At 33.3% G+C, this 24,189-nt stretch overlaps 2 protein-coding genes across 2 annotated transcripts; both read right to left on the bottom strand.

Annotated features, from left to right (window-relative positions):
• Positions 1–93: 93 nt before the first annotated feature.
• Positions 94–21,910, bottom strand: LOC147068931 (uncharacterized). The gene is made up of 7 exons (XM_085951567.1): positions 21,896–21,910; positions 19,853–20,440; positions 17,082–17,178; positions 14,601–14,731; positions 941–1,351; positions 677–773; positions 94–236 (listed from the first exon to the last, which is right to left on the bottom strand). Exons 1-7 carry the CDS (start codon positions 21,908–21,910, stop codon positions 94–96), a joined length of 1,482 nt encoding a protein of 493 aa, XP_085807693.1.
• LOC147068932 (uncharacterized) lies at positions 4,242–7,126 on the bottom strand. Its single transcript, XM_085951163.1, has 4 exons — positions 7,045–7,126; positions 5,917–6,351; positions 5,160–5,256; positions 4,242–4,556 (listed from the first exon to the last, which is right to left on the bottom strand). The coding sequence occupies exons 1-4, from the start codon at positions 7,057–7,059 to the stop codon at positions 4,411–4,413; spliced, it is 693 nt and encodes a 230-aa protein (XP_085807289.1). The 5' UTR covers positions 7,060–7,126; the 3' UTR covers positions 4,242–4,410.
• Positions 21,911–24,189: the final 2,279 nt, after the last annotated feature.

Here is a 24,189-nt window from a genome sequence, read left to right as displayed (position 1 = left end):
TACACATTAATTATTTACAAATACCATTCATTCGAGTATCATAGGCAATGGCAGTATGCAGTTCTTGGTGGGTAGGTATAATAATGGTTTATTTTAGTAATGTCCGTAGTGTCTATGCGGCACGACGTGGATTGTTGGGCCACTCTTCTTGACAACTGCGTTGAAGCCATGCACATCATCAGCGGTGTAATCTACGACGCGAACTGAACCATCTGGCTCTACCAAAGAGTACTGGCCTGAAAAAAAACCAATATTGTATATAGATGGCTTATTGTTATTCGGCACAAGGATATGTGGGACCAAATAATTCTAATAATATTAAAACGAATGATGGTCGTTTATTTGTAATCAAAAAACACGGGGACAGAAATAAGTTTGAATACATCTTTTTGTGTCTATTTAATGGCATTAACTGTTAAATATTAGTAGAAACTCATTGTTTTACATAATATTTATTACATGTAGTGTATTTAGATGACATGGATACAATGGTTTTGTCTATTGACTGATCATTCTAAAAAAGGCTGTTGATTTCATGTTCATTGATTGATGTTCATGATTTCAGTGTATTATTATTTTCTAACTGTGTAATCTCATGTGTTTTGGAGAGATGATCTATTGGATAATATAAATACGTTTATTTTATTATATCTAGAAAATAAGAAGAGGTTTTTACCCTTGACAACATCACCATCTCTGACTTCTTGTTGTGACTTCACATCTCCTGTATGACTATCTTTTACTCCATAATTATACGCGTATTTTGGATGGGCCTATAATAGAGAAAATACATATTTTATTTTATTGTAACAATCGCAGAAAGATTGCGTAATTTCTTTTAGAGAATATATATGTCTCTATGTACAGTGCAAATAGTTGAAAAGGTTATTAGCAGATAATAATATATGCTTAGGAATTCATTTATATGTATACTACTTACATAGTGATCCCTTCCATATAACCCATGTCCATGACCATGTCCAATGCCTCCATATCCCAATCCATTAAGAGCCAAGCTGTTGTGACCCAGTCCATTGTAATTTAATTCGTTGTACCCAAGACCACTATAGCCTAAACCGCTGTGTCGCAGTCCATTGTAGCCTAAGCCGTTATACGCCAGTTCATTATAACCTAGACTGTTGTATCCCAGTACACTGTATCCGATGTTATTGTGGGCGAGGCCGCTATAGCCCAAGCTTCCGTAACTGGAGCCTAAGCCGCCATAGCTTAGATGATTGCCAGCGAGTCCCAGCGAATGGTGGCCAACGTCTCCTCGTACAATATTACTGTGTGAGACAGCAACTCCGTGACCATTGCACATTGCGGCTAGTGCCACGACGCAAAGAGACAACTGGAAATATATTATTATTATATTTGTATTTTTACTTAAATAGTAAAATCAATTTTGTGTGTGAAAAAACTAATTCTTTTCATAGACATAAATAATATTGAGCGTTGAACCACGTTGTGTGGGATCTTCTATATTATAAATATAATAAAGCAGATCCTACACTATCTATACATTACAACAAATTAATGATATTTGTATGAGACGACCTAAGTCCTAGGTATTGTCTATAAATTGGGCCAATTTAGTAGGTATATATTTTAAAAACTACATCCACTTGGAAATATTATAGTAAGTAATGACGATTTACCTTGATAAACACCATCGTTATGGTAGTATTGTTGACTAAACTGAAGACCTGATTGGACTGATCACTTTGTACAACTGATGTCTTTACTCCTCGAGGAGTGGGCTTATATACTCATTCGATTGCTTTTCTGTTTCCGTTATTACAAGAATTTACATCAGTTTCAATGCCAACAGAAATGTGCGTAAAAGTTGATGAATACACATATTTTTAGCAATTGCATTTGTTTTATATAGAATTGAATGTTATACCTAAAAATAAATGGCAAACATTAAACGCTTAACAGAGATACCTTAACGATATCTACATGATAAGAATAATAATGCATATTTGTTCAATAGGGATTTGCTACTTTCCAGTTCTTCTTCCAGTGCAAGTTCTGTTAGGTTCATTTCCCACTGTCTCATAGAGATTATGTAATTAATATATTGATAATATTTTCTGAGAGTGCACCTATATGTCGGTTGGAAGGTAAGAGCTTTTGTAGACGGCTACTCACTTGAAGCTCTCACTTGAAGCAGTTGGCCATTGCAACTTGGTTTTCACAAGGGAAAATCATGTTACGGCGAGCGAGAAAGTCTCTTAATAATCAAACTAGCTTCATCATAATGTCACATACACCAAAATATAGACCACGCACACTCTAGTGGGCATCAACCAAGTTTTTCTTGTGGGATACTCTTTCCACAATATTGAAAGTTACCTACCTTTCGTTACGCCACGTTAAGGAGTGTAGATGCGTGGTGGTTAGTGGACGAAAAATTACACCTTGCAAAAATAACTCGTTTTTAGAATTAAAATATATGGGTTGAGGCCCACCTGATTGAGAACGCACCCCTTTCAGAAATCAATTCGATTTCTGAAGACTCAAGAAGCCATTGTCCTTAAATGTCCAGGTAGTAGTCCAAAGTAAGTACACGGCCGTCTACACTCCATGGGGGATAAAGGATACTAGAGAATAATGCGAAAACCCTGTACCCTGAGCTAGCGGTGCCTGTTATCCACATAGACTTGGATAACAGTGTTAATCAAATCCATCTTACTCAAATTAGCAACACGAGTATTGAATGTTTACAGCAGGGAATAGAAAAATAAAGTGTTTTGCCTTCTACATGGGCTATAAGGAGGTACATTTGTGTAGTGCAGAGAAATGGATTGTTAAAGAAAATGTTATTTTCTTATTAACGTCTGTAATATTATAATATTCATAAATATTCCTTCGCGTAAACGATAATGTGCGCATTCAATATTGGAATATTGCATGTAGAGACCGGAACATTATTAAATCATAAACCAAAACTGACTACTAAGACCTAGTCTATGCCGACCGGCTTTCGGATTTTTATGTTATTCATCTGTCCTGTGGTGTGTGGACTGCAGACATCACCGGAGCTGCCGAATCGGCCGCTGTAAACCAAAGCCTCCTGGCCAGTCGCAGTGGTGGACACATCATGTGTGGGACCTGCACGGAGGACGTAGACCATACCTAATGAAAATTTTTGTTATTTCGCGAGAAAGACTTTTTATGCGATTTCAATTTCTATTTAATTGCCACCTTTGGGTATGGTATTGATATAAAAAAAATACCGTCTTTATTATGGCTTATATTTTTTATTGCCTGTGGCACTGATTATAAGTCTCCCTGTGATATTATAACGCCAGACTTGATTAGTGAAAAATGCTAGATTCGTAAAGAAAAATGCCAAGCTTGCAACTCTGAAGACTGAGATACCTACGCACTTCGCTATCTGAATGATATTTTCCGGAACAATGTTCAACTCTATTCATACTGTCAGGGCGTCAAAGTTGTTTTCGGATAAAACTAAACCCCCCCCCCCGTTTAAAGATTAAATTCTGTTTATGCTGTTTTGTGGCAGCGAGTCAAAGCAAATTATAAATATTAAACTCATCGCCGTTTTTGAGTCTTTCAGAATTTATCAATGGTTCTGTGTTCCTTCAGGATGTCCAGTGCATGATTTTATAATTCATTTTTGTAAGCTCAATTTTCTAAAGCCACATTTTCTTTGAAATAGTTTTTTTTTCAAGATATCAAGTTTCACAACTATAAGTTAACACTAGCACTGACTGATCTGAGAATGTACATTTGAGGCATGAGCTATTGTAATAGACAACATATAACATGAACTCAAAATAAATCAAGGACGATATCAAAGGATATAAGCAGTCACCGCATCGTCAAAAGTTGTGAGGTTTGTATCCCATTTGGTTTAATTTAATTGTAAGGCTTTCCCTGAAAGGTATGTTTTCTGAAGTTTTTCAAAATAATGTATTTTTATTACCATTATAGTTTTGTCAAAAGATCCACAATAAGATAATCTAGATAACTTTGCACAACAATTTATTAAATTAACTCATTTTGAATCACAAATTCAATTGTAACAATATTTTCGCGGATGTGGCTGAAAGTGAAGACTATTTTCAAATTCCGAAACATATCTCTACTTTGTCAAAGCCAAAACTCATCTCGAGTTATCCATCCCATGATAATGGAAAATAATATTCACATTGTATAATCCATCAGAAAGAATTCATCTATTTCATGTGTTATTAAGAAAAGACATCTTTAAAACATCATCGCGACGTATTTATTTATATGCTTTCATACACAATTTACACAAAAAGCTATTATTAATAGCTTGCTATATACAATAATCATTTACAGAGTTCAATGTTGGATAATCATAGTCAAAGCACGTTTGCGTTTTTCGGTGGGTAGGTATATTAATCATTTATTTTAATAATGTCCATAGTGTCCAGTGTGTGGTACTGCATGGATTGTTGGTCCGGTCTTCTTGACGACGGCGTTGAAGCCATTGACATCATCAGCGGTATAGTCCACGACGCGAACTGAACCGTCCGGCTCCACCAAGGAGTACTGGCCTGAAAAGAAAATAATCAATATTATAATAACGTATTGGTATTTGACAACAGGACGGTGATCATGCGAGACTATTCAAATAATATTGGTGAAGTTATAAAATTCAAAACTATAATCTCTTTTGATAAGTAAGTGTGTTTTTCATTCATTATTTCATTGCACATTTGACGCACATATTCATTCATTTATTTTTTATTTATTTAAGAATACAAAACATTGTGGAAATAACAAATTTTGATGACATACATAATATAAATCGATTACGTTATCTATAGAATCTGTCTTGTATATACGGAACATTTAGCTGCCCTAAATACATTACATATATATATATATATATATATATATATATATATATATATATATATATTATATATTATGTACTATTATGTATTCAAAAAGTAAGAAGGTCATGGTTTGAGCTATTGGCTAATAATCAACAATACTTAAATAGTCTGCTACATCTTGACTATGATTTCCTACCAGCACAGAACATAAAGGCCATTCTTGGAGTAGGATAAATATTTTCTTCCATCTCTCTTTTATTTGGGTATTAGATCAACTAGTTTGTTATCGACATGTTAATGTAATATATTTGTTTGTACCTTTGACAACGCCACCATCTCTGACTTCTTGTTGAGATTTCACATCTCCAGTGTGACCGTCTTTTACTCCATAATTATACGAGTATTTTGGATGAGCCTTTAGTATAAGAAAACACGAATTAATGTTAGTATTAACTCAGTGGAAAACCTGTCCATGGATGTACAAAATAATATCAAAATACTTGTTAAGTATAAATAAATTTATGCTGGAATCTATAAAGCGGATATCTAGAAACGTGTCTCATGTAAAACAACTGAATAAGATTTCCTGAAGTCCCAATATAATATTGGTAACTAATTCCAATATTACTCTTTTACCACTGTCAAGGTAATTAAAATAATGTTTTGATTATGCAAAAGTATTATTTTTACAATTAAATAATACAACGTATGAAGTCATTCCAATTACCAGAATATGTTCAAAAAACGCTCATTCAATCATTTTATTGCCTGAACTATCACACTATATTTTAATATTAGGCACGTTTCTTTTGATTTATAGGCAACTATTTTTCACAGCGTAATTCGAATGACAGAAACACGATTTAAATTTATGTTATTCATCTGTCATCTGATTCAAATCTAAAAAAATTTAAAAGGATATCTAAAATAATTAATTATTGTAGAAAATGAGTTAATTTATAGCGCGATACAAAGCAGTGGAAGACATTTTATGAAAACCAGAACAGATTCAAGTTTCTGGGTACACAGAAAGTGTTAACAATTTAACAAAAACATTTATATCTAGAATACTCACATAGTGATCTCCTCCATGTATTCCGTTTCCATAGCCATGCCCAACGCCTCCATATCCCAATCCATTAAGAGCCAAGCTGTTGTGACCGAGTCCATTGTAGCCTAATCCGTTGTACCCAAGTCCACTATAGCCTAAACTACTGTGTCCCAGTCCATTGTAGCCCAAGCCGTTATAGCCCAGCCCATTATAACCTAAGCTATTGTAGCCTAGTCCATTGTAACCTAAGCTATTGTCGCCCAGTCCACTGTATCCGATGTTATTGTGAGAGAGTCCCCCGTAGCCTAAGCTGCCGTAGCTTGAACCGCCGTAGCCTAAATGATTGCCAGCGAGTCCCAGCGAATGGTGGCCAACGTCTCCTCGTACAATATTACTGTGCGATACTGCGACTCCGTGACCATTGCACACCGCAGCTAGTGCCACGATGCAGAAAGATAACTGAAATCAACATAAAATGTGAAAGCAATTAGTTAATTTTGTGTGAGAAAGAATTAATATTTTTTTGGAGGTGATGATGAAGATTGAGTATTTAACCACTTTGTATGGGATCTTTTTATATTTCTATACAAAATTGACTAGTTCGGTAGCATCGATTTTATTCACATAATCCTTTTCCATATTCGCATGTATGTATTATGTTTAATTTAAAATATTTAACTCAATGTGAGATTTATATTTTTTTTCGTTATGAACACAGATTTTTTTGACAACATACAAAATAAATAATTTGGAAAAAATCTCAGAGAAATAGTACATTATATTTAAAAAAAATATGTTTTAGTTTATTTAGGTATTCTAAACAATGTTGCATTCTAAAATATTGTATATTATTGAATGAATAATAAAATAATTTAATTTAAAATTCTATATGTTGATATTATTCGCAAATATATAGGTACGTTATCAAAATAGATAAAACTGCTATAGAGACATGAATGTCTACTTACAACTTCAATGACTGTTATTACATATTCGTTTTTTAACTGAATTATATATATATGCTTCTATTTATTAAACAAAGCACTGGTATTTTTATAAGAAGACCTAGATTTTTATGAATTGGGTCTATTTCGTATTTATTTTATATGCTACACTCACTAATAAGTATTATAATAAACACTGACGATTTACCTTAACGAACACCATTGTCACGCTTGTATTTATTGACTAAGCTGAAGACTTAGTTGAACCAATAACTTGGTAAAACTGATGTGTGTACTCCTCGAGGAGTGAGCTTATATACTCACGCGATAGGTTTTCTGCTTCCGTTATTACAACAATTTCTATGAGTTTCAATGTTAAAAGCATTGTGCGTATAAATTTATAGATACAAAATAATTTTAACTGGTGCATTTATTAACATGATTTATACTGACTTGATGGCCGTATAGCTATTAGTGGCGAAGACGATTTATTAAATGGAGATAGGTATTTTATTTTTTAGTATTTGAAAAGAATATAGTCTGTATTATATATATATATAGACAATAGGGGTGCGCTTCAAGATACTGCATGGAAAAGGCTGGAGCAACATTTAACTCAATTTTATTCACAAAATATATTTGGTTATAAACAGATATCACTTGTTCAATGCTTGAATTCTTGACGGTGATGTTTTACAGCTATAAATCATGACACCTTACCAAATGCGCTGTGAGGATAAATAGTTGAGAAAAGCTTTTCTCCGGTTAATCCAATATATCAAAGGAAACTATATATTTTTGAATGACCATAGTAATGAGATAAGGAAACGGGCCATGCAGCCTCTCATCATGCCGAGTGTGAAGAGGCGACGTTGAATTTGGTCCGGGAACGTGATAGGGAGAGAATGGAACAACTGGCCGCTAGGATAATTGGGCGCCGCACTGTCGAATGAAATAAATAGACATTTGTTACGATTTTATACAGAAAGTATTTATTTATGCCTGAGACTTTATATAAAAATAAAAGAACTCTTTTCTCGTTAGAAATTAAACATAATAATATTATACACAATCAAATCATTATTTACGTGTGCTATTATATAATAATATAATACGTAGATATTACTTAATTTAAATAAAAATAATAATATTAAATATAATATTTTCAGGGTAGCTGTAAAATTCACGAACGTCTATTTATTTTCGAATTTCAATTCGAATCGTTCTAGACCCGATGCGGATGTATGAAGAGAACTCCAACCTGGCTTGCCTATTCTTCAAGCCAACGAATTTAATATATTATGGCGGAGCCCCTCGGGACTAATATAAGACGAAGTACATTTTTGGCCATTTGTGTTTTGTTCCCATTAGTAGTCCCAATTATAGGTATTTATTTATTTAGAAAAGAGTATTATGGCATTGCAGAGATTGGCCAATGCGCCAATAATACATTATAAATAAAAATTATAGAAAATGACTTAATTACAAATAACAACCAATATAACAAGAAAGTATGTGCTATGTAGATACGAGTATAAAGTAAAATGATAAATACAATTATAAATTTTACCTATTTAACACGTCGACAAACATGATATAGTTAATAAAAAAATAAATCAACCTTTATGGTGCCATCAAATAAGTCAATCGCACGATACACAGCATCATAAAACATCATATTACCCGTTCTGAGACCGGGTATCACGAAGACCGTAGAGTTACGTAGAGTGATATTGGTGGGAATATGAAAATCAATATTTGCCAGTGTATACGGATTGTAAATGAACCCACAAAGAAGTAAAAAGAAATGCTTTAAAAGAGCAATCACTCTTTGGGTGACAAGGATTGTATTGTTAGCAGACCCAGAAGAAAACTAGTCGGAAAATCAATTTTATTATCATTATCATAAGGAAAGAATCCGTATGTACTCAAGTAGAGAAATCTAAGAAATCTATTGTGGACACTATCTAACTTAATTGCGTGGACAGACCTGTTAAGACTCCAAATTAGGGATTCTAATTCCGGGATCCCGAGCTATTTTTGATACCTATGAATTCCGGGATTGATATCATGTTTTAATAAAATAAAAACGAAAAGATAACAAAAAAAAATACTTTTAATAACAAATAACTACATTAGAAATAAATTGAGTTTCAATGAAATTTGACTTATACCCATGTGTAAGTTGCCGATTCATTTTATTTTTTCACATAAATTAATAAAAATGAGAAAGATTGAAAAAAACAATGCTTAGCACTATTAACAAAGTAATTCCACCATGATCTCATACGTTTTACGACAGTTTCATATTTGGCTGACTAATTAGATTTATGAAGCGGAAAGGCCTTGTAAGTACACCATGATTTGCTTTACTATTTTAAATCTCGCTAACCCATTCATTAACTCTTTACTATCAGAAACAGCAATCTCATATTAAATTCACATTATTATTTATATAACAATATTATTTACTCCATTAAACTTATGTTATGTATATGTATTTCCAAGATTGAACGTATACAATATTCACAATAAATGTCTTAAATAGTATAAATTATACTAGATTTATTTTTGACCGGTTTTATCAATGTTATTTGTAAATATAAAATTTTTATATTAAAAATGGAAGAAATGCCAATCCCGGGATTGTCAAATTGTAATCCCAAAATCCCGGGATCGGAATTTTGACTCGGGATTGGATTCCCTACTCCGAATAATGCTGGCATATTCAAGTGTTATGTCCTCGGTATACTGGGCGAAGCGCTCATATTTATAGCACGTGTTCAGAAGACTTATTCTACTATAAAATGTTGTAAAAGTAATTGTGTCTCCTTTCTTGTATCAATGACATAATAATTCCGATGTTGCAATATTCAAAAATATCGGAAATCGCTATTAAACGTTGCAATAAATATATATCATATGATTCCCCTTGGTATACTTTTGTCGAAACTCTATAAGCTACACACTCATTAATATTTCTTTTAAACTGACTAATTAATTATACGAGGCTAAGTAAATGTGATAATGTTTTGAATCCTTTAAATTAGTTCAATTAATAGAATTAAATATAGAAATAATGAGCATTCAAAGCACACTCGTTTTTATTAATATTTATACAATATATCTATCTATATTAGACTAGAAATCTTACGTATTTTTTTTGTAATTTGAAGTGTTGATTTAAACAATTATGAAATATTTCACAGTTGAACGCGCCCGAAATAATACTTATCTACTAAAATCGTGTTCACAATTTTACATAATAATTCCCAAATGCATTAAGTGAAAACAAAACACTGCAAATAATTGCATTATTTTGCAATGGATTAAACATGAAAATTACTATAAACTGCTATCCATTATAGTTATACTATGCATTCCATGTATGACCCACTAGTTTAAATCGTCGTAATTATATAGGAGGCTTATACGGGTTCAAATCCCATCGAGTTTCGTATTTTTTCAAATATGATTTTTTTATAGTGGGTATATTATATCTGTGTTTTCAAGTTATGTATATTCAATATATGGAATGTTACATTCTCAATATCTTATGAATTATTAATTGAATAAAAAAAATGGTTTATTGAAAATCCACTTGAATTGTTGGCACTCCGCGTCATATTATTATGAGGGAATGATCGTGGGCCCCTTTTGTAATAGCCAAGTAACATGCGACCCTTCGCTATATTGGATAAATACTCATTTTTACAACGTTTTTATTAGGTCGTATTCTTGTTTGTCCGGTGGTTGTTTATCCAGTACAAATCTTGCAATCGATTTTTAACTAACTTCCCGACTAGCCAGACATTTGAAACTTTGAGAATATATCACAACACGGCGAAAATGCATTCTTTTAATACTTTTGGCCAACTTAAAGCAGAATTGAATTCATTTTCAGTTAATTCTGTTTTGTATGTTTCAAAGTAATACTTACTACTCACTATTATTGGTTGCTAAGTGGGTCCTTACAACTAAAATTATTAATATTTTATTTCATTTATTTAATAATGGATTTTTTTCCGGTACCGTTATTTTAATTTATCAAATAAATTAATAAGAAAAGTAATTAAACAAATAAATAAGAAGGGCAAATAATGCTAAAAAATCGACTGACATTTAAAAATGCCAATACGTTATAAATTGCATATCTCTGAGGATTGCTTATATTAAGCCATAAGAAATCGACTTTGCTTTCAAAAATTGCATGTCTCTTGGTGATGGGCATTGGAAATTGAATATAATTCCAAGTGGCAAAGACTCCATACTAGGTGATTATTAAAAGCCTACTAACAACGCCAAAGAAAAAGATACCGGAATCATTATAGGGATTCATAACTCATAGAAATATGAACAGGATTGATAACAAAGCGTAGGTACTTTTACCATTAAAAAAGCAATGTATTTAGTCTAAGTGAAATTAATATTTTATAAAACACGTAGTTTTTTTTAAATAGTAATCTAATAACTAATGTCATAGCCCCGCAACTTTGAGCCTGTCTTTGTATTCTTATCAAGTATTAATAAGCAACATAATTAATGTCTCACAATGCGTTTGATAAAGATTTGTTTATCGCACCATTGTTCTTATCAATCTAATCAACTGAAATGAAATGCATCTTTATCGCTCATTGTTTCATACTTCTGTCTAACGGATATTGTTTTATAATTAACTATTTCTTTTATTCAACGAATAATTCACAAGATTTAAGAATGTACCATTCTAATTATTGAACATAGATAATTTGAAAAAATCTTTTTTTTAGATATAGATTTTTTTCTATTGGTTATAATATATTTTCTCAGAAAGTGTTTTTCAAAGTTATGGATACTGTTTTATATATGGGTACTTTTTACTTAGTACCACTTTTCTTATCAACGTCTGGGAATGCCAAGCCTAATATTAATACTGTTTGTTTTATGTAGAATCAAAATAGCTTTTCAATTTAGTTTAAATTCATCCTTATAGAAGGACGCATCGACTGCATTCAATTACTGTATCCAGTGATGTCATTAGACAAAATGCCGCCCCTAGGCAGTACCAAAATGTCGCCACATTTTTTTTATGCATTACTTTATAATATCTTCCTTGCATCTCTCCAATATCTAAGAAATATGTGTTGTATGGATACATTACTAACGATATAAATCGAATTTAAATGCCATTTCTGCTTCAATAGACAATATTGCGAGTCTACGGTTTCAGAAAGGTACGTTTAAAAATACTTTTTGACAAATTCCAAAACTCGCAAGTGACTGGCAAACATATTTGGATAAATTTTAAATTAGGTATACACGTGTCATTGACCAAGAACGTGACGTCCAAGGACAACGGAAGTAAACTAGACATCGCGAACCCGACAAAAATCCTTATTCGTACCTAATTAATACATTTTGTTTCCAACCAGTGAGCTGAATTTTTTAATGGAAAAATATTTCCGTTATTACTAAGTTTAGGTTTTTTTTAGGCTTAGGATTTCTATATATACCTAGTGATTCTCCTCGATTTTTCGCCCTTTGGGTAACTGCCGTCCCCAAGCAACGCTCGATCTGCCTACCCCCACGGGACGTCACTGACTGTATCGAATCAGACTGTTAACAGGTTATTGTTTAAAACATAATCTATTATATATTATATTAGGTACCTTCTAATAAAGCCAATTTAAATACAAAAGGTATTTATATGAAGTGATCCCGCCGTTCCATTACTTTACTGTAGTCTGTATTTTTTCCCGCTCAGATTTTCAGAGTACCTATTCAGAGCTGAGGGATCTTGGCGTTCATCCGTTGAACCATTGCTGACTCAAGAGATCTAAAGATGGCGCTGGTTTAACACATCGGCGTTGTTTGCCGGGATGTTAAAACAAAATTATTTTTTTTATAAATATTTTCTGTTACGAACTATGTATTCTGAAAAGTAAAATACACCTTCTAATCTACAAATCCGTGTTGTTCAATATGTCCTCGAGGAAGAAGCATATATACACACACACATCATCAGCGGCAGGGTAGGTACCATACAGCCAAATAAACTACCTCCCCTCCATCTTCGGAGATGACAGAAAACTAAATTTGAATAACCTAATTTCAAAGGTAAAAAAATACCAATAGTCTAATAGAGTCACCTGTCTCGGCGTATTGTATTGTCATTTTATTGACAGATAATATTAATATACTCATGGCCCCCACAAAGGGGGGCTGACGGGGCTCTAGCCTGGGGGCCCGGCGAGGCGAGTCGACCAGATGAGTGAGATAAACACACATCACAAATTTGGTTTAATAGTAATAAAAGTCGTTTTCCTTCGGTTATGTTATTGTTTTAAATTATGTGGTTGTACGATAAAATTTTTAATTGTCCACTCCATAATTCAAATGGATGTATTAAGATATACTCATTAATTTTACTGCGAACACCATTTGGAAAATACTACTGTAGAGCATCACCCTGCCTTTATCCTTAGCGATAGGTAGTGGGGCCCGCTTCAGAATGTGGGGGCCATGATTATAATGTATATAAGTCAATTGAATATTCTCCTAACACATGCAAGTAAAGGCTTGAAACTGAAAACTGAAGTACCTAATGGGTGTGACGTAACAGGCAATCGATTTCGAGTGTTGAAGAATATGGGATAAACTTAGACACATTTCAAGTTTCTTATTCCGTAGTATTGTAGCGCTTCTATTATGGAAAAATATGGAGCAAATAGAAATAAAAAGTTTTTTTTTTGTGAAGTTTCGTAATATTTGTGCAAATGGCAATACAATGTTATTGATAATAATAATATTGTTATATTTACATACATATAATTTAATTTACTTATAGAATAATTATCAAATTCATCACATTATGTCAGTCAACTAGGTGATTATCATTTTACAACTACCATTGTTCTGAGTCATAATAGTTCTTGAAGAATAAAAGTGCTTCTGGACATCCATATTAATGGTGTACTAATTGTGACTTCAATGATATAATATTCCGTTTATACGTTGCCAGTAAAACTGTCGATGTGACTACGCTCTTTTAAAATTCGTTGGGTCTTGACTTGGCCATTGGTAATTCAGATGTTGCACTATTGTTTCAAGTTGGTGGTATACATTGAAAACCATCTGTCAAAATACCACGACTGGCTGATGATATAACAAAAAACGGACTGAATTAATACTTGTCGTAAAAAAAATAATTGACAATTAAATTCAATTAGGAAGCAGGTATCAGCTTACGGTTATTACAATAAGTATGATAGATAAGTTATAATATTACAAATATTAAAAATAAAAAAAATACAACTTTTATTTTAGTCCAACTCATTCAAACCGTAGCAAATATTTGATAAGTTATAAGCCACTCTATCGACTTACTGATATTACGAGTTTGACACAAAAAGTGCGATTTTCATTGAGTTTCAGTACAACAAAGTCGATTTCTACAACATGGCAATTTCTACTGAATTGATAGCAAATTGGAACTTTTCATTACTGATCAGCTAAACATTAAATGAAAAGACAATAAGTTGATTGAAGGCATTCAAACTGTGTCTGTATCTGTATATATATGATATGTCTGGCCCAAGATAGCCAGGTAAGTGGAAGACGGTACCAAAACAAAAAGAAAATATAAATATAATATATTATATATTATTATGTTAGATAATAATACATACTTATACTAAACTAAAATGTATTTAGATATTAGATTAAGTTAGAACAGTGATAATCATATTGTTATGTTATTTTAATTGTTTAATAATGTCCATGTCCATAGTGCTTGATGGGTACTGCGTGGACGGTGGGTCCAATCTTCTTGACGTTGGCGTTGAAGCCATGGACATCATCAGCGGTATAGTCCACGACGCGAACTGAACCGTCGGGCTCCACCAAAGAGTACTGACCTGCAAAACAAACAATCAATAATTCACGTATTATTAATTACTATACTCTACAATGATATTTGTAAGATAGGCAACATTTTGGCAGCGAATTTAATGAAAACTCTTAAAAATTAAATTCACGTATGAGATTTTGTAATATATAAACAACTTTTTGTTTAACCATGTTCGATCCGTAGTCATATTATTAGGTCCATACTCTGGGTCCAAAAACCTCTTGGGTAATAAATACTTAACATACAATGTAACTAAAAATAATTACAAGATAAAAAGAACTTTTTATATACAACGTTTTTAAATTTTCTGTTGAACCATATAAACTTGACTTGACTAGCTTAAACGATCAAAACAAATTGTACTTGACATGTCATATTGATTTCACTAGTAACGCACGTATAATATATTAATAATTTAGTTGCTAGGACCCCAGACCCCTAGCAACCAATAATGGTGTCAAAATAACTTTTCATACAAAACAGAATTAACTGAAAATGAATTCAATTCTACTTAAAGATGGCTAAAAGTATTAAAAGAATGTAGTGGCATCGTGTTATGATATATTCTAAAAGTTTAAAATGTCTAGCTAGTCGGGAAGTTAGTTAAAAATCGATTGCAAGATTTGTAACGGACAAATAAGAATACGAGCTAAGGAAAACGTTGTAAAATAATACATGCAACCCTGAACCCATGGATATAGTCAAAAGAAACAAATATATATCTATGGCACAACCGTAAACCTTTCCAAACCAACCCGCCTCGCACCACATTCGGTCTTGATCGACCGTATTACAAGGCCTTACGTTTGCATGTGAATCATTAGCAGTTTTTTTCGCATGAGAACGTCTTAGGACTAGATACACAAGATGGCGGTCACTACGCATTCTCAAGTGTGCTTTGAATGATTTAATTTGCAGAGACTTTTTAATAAACGTGCCAATGTCCTTTTACAAATGCAACCATATTTCTCTACCGACTGCACAAACCTTAAAGTAAGAAATATAGTCCAAACATGGCCCCCACATCATGAAGCGGGCCCCAAAACCTTTTGCTAAGATTAAGGGCAGTGTAATGTTTTACAGTAGCGTTCTCCAAATGGTATTCCAGTGAAATCCCAGCATTCCGTATAGAATAAAGGGTATTCCGTGTATTTTTAGCGATTATTGGAATTTTTAAATAAATTCACTTGAATTGTCGGCTCTCGGCCTCATATTATGAAGCACTGATCGCGACCCCCTTTTGTGATAACATGCGATCCTTCGCCATATTGGATAAATAGTCATTTTTTAGTCAGGAAACATACTATAAATAAATATAAAATAAAATTGTACACACTAGACTTTTTAACTATTAGAGCAAATTTGTGGTGTGTGTTAACCTCACTCAACTGGTCCCCAGTCAAGAGCCCTGTCAGCTTTGTGGGGGCCACCAGTCCAAATCATCCGAACGGACTGAAAGTGATATAGTTATGACCATGGCCCCCACAAAGGAGGGGCTGACAGGGCTCTAGCCTGGGGGTCTGGGCTCAGGAAGGGCCCGGCGTGGTGAGTCGACCAGATAAGTGATATAAATACACATCATAAATTCTCTCTAATAGTAAAAAAGTCGCCTGCGGGACTATTTTCCTTCACTAATGTTATCATTTAAAATGATGTATTTGTACGATACAATTTTTATTTGTGTATCGATACTCGACAACTCCATAATTCAAATGAATATATTAAAATATTAAAAAAAAACACAAAAAATATACACATTAATTATACCGCGTACACCATTTGGAAAACGCTACTGTGGAGAGTTACGCTGCCTTTATACTTAGCGATAGGTAAAGGGACCCGCCAAAGATCCTAGCCTGGTGGCCCGCTTCAGGATGTGGGTGCCATGGTTATGACATCCGGGGGGAATCGAGTCGCTTAGTTAACTTTCCGACTAGCTAGACATTTGAAACTTTTCGAATAATATATCAGAATACGATGCCAATGCATTTTATTAATACTTTTAGCCATCTTTAAGTAGAATTGAATTCATTTTCAGTTAATTCTGTTTTGTATGAAAAGTTATTTCGACACCATTATTGATTGCTAGGGGAGGGGTCTGGGGTCTTAGCAACTAAATTATTAATATATACGTGCGTTACTATGGAAATCAATATGACATGTCAAGTACAAAATTTTTTGATCGTTTAAGCTAGTCAAGTCAAGTTTATATGGTTCAACAGAATTTAAAAACGTTGTATATAAAAAGTTCTTTTTATCTTGTAATTATTTCTATATAAGGATTGAAAGAATCAAAGACAACCAATCCTAGTAAAAACTTGACTTAAATTTTTCGTAAGGGATAATTGTTCTATTACCTTTGACTACGTCTCCATCTCTGACCTCATGCTGCGACTTAATGTCACCTGTGTGAAGATCTTCTACTCCATAGTTGTAGGCGTATTGGGGATAAGTCTGAAAATATATAGATAAAGATTTAATACGTGTTCATTATAACACATTAATCCCGGAGAGACTGGTGGTTTTGGGTGGCCTCCAGGGTAGCGAGGCAGAGAAAGAGCTGACTAGGGGCACCATTCATTCTGCCCTGAGAGAAGCGGAAGATCGAGAAGGATGGAAAGTCTTGATCGCCCAAAGGATGGCAAAATTAAAAAGTGGTCACGATCCTCAGGCATGAGTGTACGACCAAGAAGAGAGAGAATATTAATTTACTCTCATCACTATTGTAAAAACTATTTTTAAAAAATACAATTAAGATAGTTGTATGTTTAGTTTGTTTATTATTTTTATCAATTATTGTAAAACAGTTTTTCTTCTTAGCTCAACATCAGAGTCCTAAAAATATATAACATGTTATTGTCTTATAAGGGTTTCGCAAAATTCTTGCTTTCATAGCTTATCATAATCTAACGATGTCAAGATAATATATTGTATAATATTCTTATCTTTTTTACAATGTACATTATAATCGATTAGAGCCAGACCATTTAATCCACTCCATACCAGGCACATTAAGGGGACGCTCTACAGAATTGCCCTTGAGAATTGAAAATATGGTTTTTTTACATGTGGTCCGGAATTGTTGCTCTACTGGTAATATTCAAAGGTCGCCGACAATGCTTTGGTCTAAAGTAAATAATGATCTCTCATAACATAACACTGTCAACGTGAATAAAATATGGGGTGACCAAAAAATGATATCTTCTAATATACGTAAATGTTACTAAATTCAATTTGTTAATCATCTGTTTGGTGGTAAATATTGTAACCAATATGATGGATAGCCACGATATAAACTTAATAATATATTAATAACGTTTTAACCAGAAATTGTCCGAGAGCTAAACATACGAAGGATGTTGAAATACATATCTACCTACATTTTTATTTCATGTGCTATCCCATGCTATCCAAAAAACATTATTATTGAATAGTATTTATTTTGAATGTGTAAGACCTATTACATAATTATTAAACAAATAGGTACATATTGTTTAATTCTAATGCATATTTAAAAAAAAGTGTAATATAGTGATGTCTGTTTATTATAAAAAGAAAGTGACTTTTTATTAAAAGAAATGAAAATATAATTAATTATATTTTCATTTCTTTTAAAATGGAATTCTACCATTTACTTGGTTACTACTGCTAACTCAATTAATGACTTTTTATTACTTACCCGATTAGTTTAATTAATTTAGTCTGACACTTTTACAAACAAGTAACGCAATTTTACTTTTATAAAAATAGGTAGGTACAATAATTATTGTTGGTAAGTAAAGCCACTGCAAGAAATAATTTATATAAAAAATTATTATTAACGTAGAGACACCCACACATTTTTTTATTCAAAGCTAGCGTCGCTGAGAAGATAGCAAAGTTACCGACCCTGTCGAAGACTAATTACTTATTTTTATGATGTGTTTTTAATTGTGTGCAATTTGGCGGAAAAATATAATATATAGATACAGTTGCTTACCATTCGGGTATCCAATGAGATGGGTTTTGTTTAATCTTTTGCAGACATCCTACAGTTTTATTTTTTATCTTGCCCATCTCACGTAAGGATATCTGATATTATAAAAGTTACATAGTACAACAGTGTTTAAATCTAATATGTAATTGTACAGGTTTAATTAAAAACTATAACAAAATTAACATTTTAATGATTTACAGATTTTCCTATGCTATATCAACTTAATATCAATTTTAATGAGACAAGATACATATTACGAAATATCCAAAATACACATCATCAGATAATATGTGAAATATTTTGATAAGCAAAAAAATAAGAACAATAATCAGCCAGTCTTTTCATAATTATTTTAGATAAATGTTGTATGCCGTTTGACGCTTGGAATTATGTAATTATTCCATCTGTTCAGTAAGCTATTTTTAACTTTAAATTTGTAACTTTTTAAAACGTAAAATTAGATTGATATTATTTTGACAGCCCTGTATTCGTTCGGCTGGCTTCAGGTTACGTCGCATACATGTTATGTTTCAAGGGAATAATAATAATAATATTCATTCGCCCGAGAATTGTAATTAATAATTATTGCGTTTCTTAAAATAAATCCCCGATGGTTAGAGGTTTTTGAGGTTAGACTGAATTAAAATGACGTCCTTTCAACTCTGAGATCATTCTCTGAATGAACTATGAATGACCTTGTTCCTGTTCATCGGGCTCTTAAGGTGACGTGAGGCAACTGTGGTTTTTTTACGCTTGGAAATCTCTTCCAAGACTGGGGTCACCACGCATTTAAGTGTGCTTAGAATGAGTTAACTTTGTTTTTAGTCTAAGAGTACTCATCGGAGAAAGGATCCCGAAAGAAGAGGCAAAACATAACTTGAATAACACCTTTATCATTCTGTAACATTTCAAGACACTCCCAGAAGATTTGGTTAGCCTGTCACATTCCATAGATTTTTTGAAAAGATCTTTTGTTTGTAAGTAGCCAACACATTCAGTCACCTTTGGTACTGTTCAACAGTTTGAATCGTATAAAGGAAATTACTGAATGAGTGTCTTATAGAATTTAAGTTCTTAATTTTTTTTCGTGATGGTAGACGAAATTTTAACTATTTATGGCAAATCCATTATTAATGTTACAATATTACTCACGTGATGATAATCTCCGGCGTACACTCCTCCATGTTTTCCATGTCCATATGTCCCATGTCCGTATCCATATAATCCATTTCCAGAATATCCCAATCCTCCATATCCTACTGAATTATGAGCCAATCCGTGGTTCAATCCATGCCCTAGTGTATTATGAGTCAGCCCATGGTTCAAACTATATCCCAACGTATTATGTCCCAGTCCGTGGTTCACGCTATATCCTAGCGTATTATGTCCCAAACCATGTCCCAGAGCACTATAGCCAAGACTGCCATAGCCTGAACCAATCCCATTATAACCTAATCCAGAATAAAGAGCTTTATGGCCTAAGCTACCGTAGCCTAAGTATCCTGAGTCAGCGTGGCCAAGTGCGTTGTAGCCTAAGCCACTGTATCCTAAGTCATCGTAACCTAAGCCGCTGTAGCCTAAGCTTCCGTAGCCTAGGCCTCCGTAGTTTAAGGCGCCGTAGCCCAAAGCGTTGTGGCCATGTGGCAATACGTGGTGACCAACGTCGTGGACTATATTACTATGTGAGACCGCTGCGTGACCGTGGCATACTGCTAATAATGCTGACAGGCATAATGATAACTGAAAATTAAAAAAAAATGATATAAATAAAAATATAGTCGACATGTACTGAAACCAAATAACGGTAGGTATAATGCAAATGCCTAAGAAAATACTGCGTTAATTATGAGCCATGTTTTATTTTAACTATTTTCAGGGTTAGTCAACCTGGCCCCAAGCGTCCACTAGTGGGCGGTAGCTTTCATGGTCGGCGGTAGGGGTTTTAAAAACATTTTCAGTTTCATAAATGAGACCAATCTGTGTCAACAGTTAAAATCAGGCTTTAGTGCTGTTAATCATGTATGACCAAAGCAAGAAACCGCTTGAATATTTCCGAAAGAGGAGACCTTCGTTTGTTCTTCCCAAAAATTGAGCCAGATATTTATTCAGTATTTAGTTTCACAGCATCAGCCTCAGGGATCTCATTTATAATTTAATTTATTAAATATAATTTCATGCTTATATGTATGCAAAGTATTAATAAATAATTACAAGATAAAAAGAACTTTTTATATACAACGTTTTTAAATTTTCTGTTGAATCATATAAACTTGACTTGACTAGCTTAAACGAACAAAGTTTGTACTTGATAAAAATAATAATGAAATGTCATATTGATTTCCATAGGAACGCACGTATATATTAATAATTTAGTTTCTAGGACCCCAGACCCCTAGCAACCAATAATGGTGTCGGAATAACTTTTCATACAAAACAGAATTAATTGAAAATGAATTCAATTATAACTAAAGATAGCTAAAAGTATTTAAAAATGCATTGGCATCGTGTTCTGATATATTATAAAAGTTTAAAATGTCTAGCTAGTCGGGAAGTTAGTTAAAAATCGATTGCAAGATTTGTACCGGACAAATAAGAATACGAGCTAAGAAAAACGTTGTAAAATATAGATTTAACTAGTTAGTTGTTTTATAAATATTTTCTCTGCCAAACTTATCGAAAGTCTGACACATAAAGTATTTGGTACTTAATTATTATTATATGTTTTAATTTGCTGTAACTCTGCTTTATAAATTTTATAAAGTATAGTTACTTCATCATTACTGTGGAACCGACGGGCGGTTCGAAAATTTTACTACTAACAGAGATACAAAAGTGGGCGGTAGGTATAAAAAGGTTGACTACATCTGATTTAGACAAATAATCACAATCCTTGTTTTCAAGGCGTGGTTATATATTTAAAATAAATTTTAATAAATAGTCGTAGTTTTAAAAACTAAATAGCGACTATAAAAGATTATGAAATTTAACTAATATCCCAAACAGTTCAAATTTAACCTGCTTTAGAACATGCCATAACAATATAAAATTGTCATGTCATTTTTGTTTACAATTTAAATGTTCATTATGACATAATCTAAACAAACATTATATTTATTTATATATCACAATTCATATGTACGTGGTGTGACCACTTGTATTATTATGGTGCAAATATATATTATTTTAAGAGCCTACCTTCAACAGTGCCATCATTAATCACTTCCTTGTCCAACTGTATGCAATTGAAGAGATCCTCGGACACTAATCAACGCTACCAAACTGATGATAATATGGCGTATCAGGCTGTTTATATAGTGATTAGATGTAAATGCCGTTTTCCGGCCTTTCATAATTTTCGCAATCACCTATTCCGGTTCATTTGTGAATCCGTTTCGCATATTTTAAGCGTGTAATATTATTTATATTGTTTACAATTAGACGCAGAAAGGATGAACACGCACTTTGGCCGTGGATTTTTAGTTGTTGGTAAAACAAAAAACACTATTCAACAAAACATAATTTGGAAAATACTAGAACACACTGAGAAAATATATTATAACCAATAGAAAAAATCTTTTTGAAAAAAGTAGGACCCACGCAGGAATCGAACCTGCATCTCTCGGATATCGGGCCCATGTACATATACCACTATGCTAAAGGCGTCATACTTAAATGTGACAATTTTTAACTAATGGCTTTTAGTAATCTCTGAAGCGCTTTCCAAATTGAGCTACTATTGGCAATCGGCTGTTGTATTTTGCACTATGCAATAGTAGCTCAATTTGGAATGCGCTTCACAGAGTATTAAAAGCTATTAATTAAAATTTGTCGCAATTAAGTATGATGTATTTAGGATAGTGGTCGATGTCCATGGGCGCGATACCCGAGAGATTCAGGTTCGATTCGGGGTGTTTCACTTTTTTCAAAAAGATTTTTTCTATTTGTTGTAATATATTTTCTCAGAAGTGTTTTCAAAATTATGTATGTTCAATAATTAGAATGTTACATTCTTAAATCTTGTGAATTATTCGTTGAATAAAAAAAGTAGGTAGTTAATTAAAAAACCTAGGTACATAGTTTATCACACATAATAATACAATTGGCAACATTTTAGTCTTCCGAGGGCAGACAGACGCATATGTTTTTCATAATATAAAGTGGCGCATGGAGATAACCAAGTTGCCGCTCAGACCATTGGACTTCTCAGTTCTTAACCAGTCGCGGTGGTTTTGCCTCCAAGCTCTGTCAGCTTGGCCTAATAGAATCTCCGACTTGCTTTTGTGGTGAATTGCAGGATGCACACCACATTCTCTGGAAATGTCCTAAAATATGTACGGAAAGGGAAGAGCTGCTCAAGTCGGTTCAACCATATGTTGAGCCTATCGTACTGTCCAACTTGATGATCTATTAGAATGTTCTGCAGTTTTGTATTAGCTTTTGTTACTTACTACAATTTTTAATATTGCCTCTACGTGCTCATCTCTCCCATGGGTACTCTTAACTTAAAGTCATGTAAATTCAGTCAAAACACATTTGAGTGCAAGACTTGGGTAATTGCTCCTGTGACATTCCCAGTCATAAAAAATATGCTTCACATCCAAACGTAGGGTTCCGTGATACGCCCGATTAAGACCGACTGTGGTACGGTCGGGTATGGTTCGGTGGGGCCATTAACTTCAGTAAGACGTACCTAGTGAAAATATCAATGTATCTCTCTGCTAGAATCCTATCCAGTAACTAAGAAGCTGACAGGGATGATATATACTATTACATATTAATTAATAAACTACATTATATATTAATAATTATTATTATTCGTAATTATTATGTTGGCCCCCGTAGTCAGTCCGTAAGGCACTGGCCTTTCATCTGGGTCCCCAGAGTTTGATTATCGGCGAGTTCACAATATGTATGTGATTTTCTCAAAGCCTGGGTGTTTGTGAGTATTTCTCTTATATTACTAAAAATAATACACTTTTGTCATTGAGCCGCATGACTTGTGTAGTGATACCTCGTTTACACGTGCATGGATTTATTACGACATTAATAAGAAAATGCACGTGTAAACACGTATTATCGTGCAAGTTGCAAGATTGCATGCATGATTTAAAAAAAGTTCGGAAGCTTCCGAATTTGCAAGCAATAATTGATACTTGCATGGTGAGTGCGCATGTGTAGTAAAACGATAATGGCGAACCTACCGGAAGAAATACGAACTACACCGCACAGAATATTTTGACGTTTACCGATTATCTACGAACTTGTCTGAATCTGTCAAATAGCACTATACGATGACAACATCGCGTTTCGCTTACGCTTGAAGAATGAGATTGGATAGACAGTCAGCACTTTTACGTGTAAACAGTTATTACCGCGATAGTTTAAAATACACACTGTGTGAAAGTAAATCCATGAACATGTAGAGCAGGCCTTGGGAAAATGGAAATTGACATTTCCACTCCTACGCATATGGGCTTCCACAGAGATGA

This window comes from Rhyacophila brunnea, unplaced genomic scaffold (assembly GCF_057557595.1).
Source record: "Rhyacophila brunnea isolate RB1 unplaced genomic scaffold, BYU_Rbru_1.0 scaffold_24, whole genome shotgun sequence".
Classification (NCBI taxonomy): Eukaryota; Metazoa; Arthropoda; class Insecta; order Trichoptera; family Rhyacophilidae; genus Rhyacophila; species Rhyacophila brunnea.
The sequence above is the reverse complement of the archived record's forward strand: the minus strand, read 5'-3'. Positions and strand labels throughout refer to the sequence as shown.

Coding starts and splice junctions, on each gene's coding strand:
- LOC147068932 (XM_085951163.1), bottom strand. Junction 5,257..5,916: donor TACATGGAGGAGATCACTAT/GTGAGTATTCTA, acceptor CTTATACTAAAG/GCTCATCCAAAATACTCGTA. Junction 4,557..5,159: donor AGATGGTGGCGTTGTCAAAG/GTACAAACAAAT, acceptor TTTTCTTTTCAG/GCCAGTACTCCTTGGTGGAG.
- LOC147068931 (XM_085951567.1), bottom strand. Junction 14,732..17,081: donor AGATGGAGACGTAGTCAAAG/GTAATAGAACAA, acceptor TTTGTTTTGCAG/GTCAGTACTCTTTGGTGGAG. Junction 1,352..14,600: donor CAGTACCCATCAAGCACTAT/GGACATGGACAT, acceptor ATATATTTCCAG/TTGTCTCTTTGCGTCGTGGC.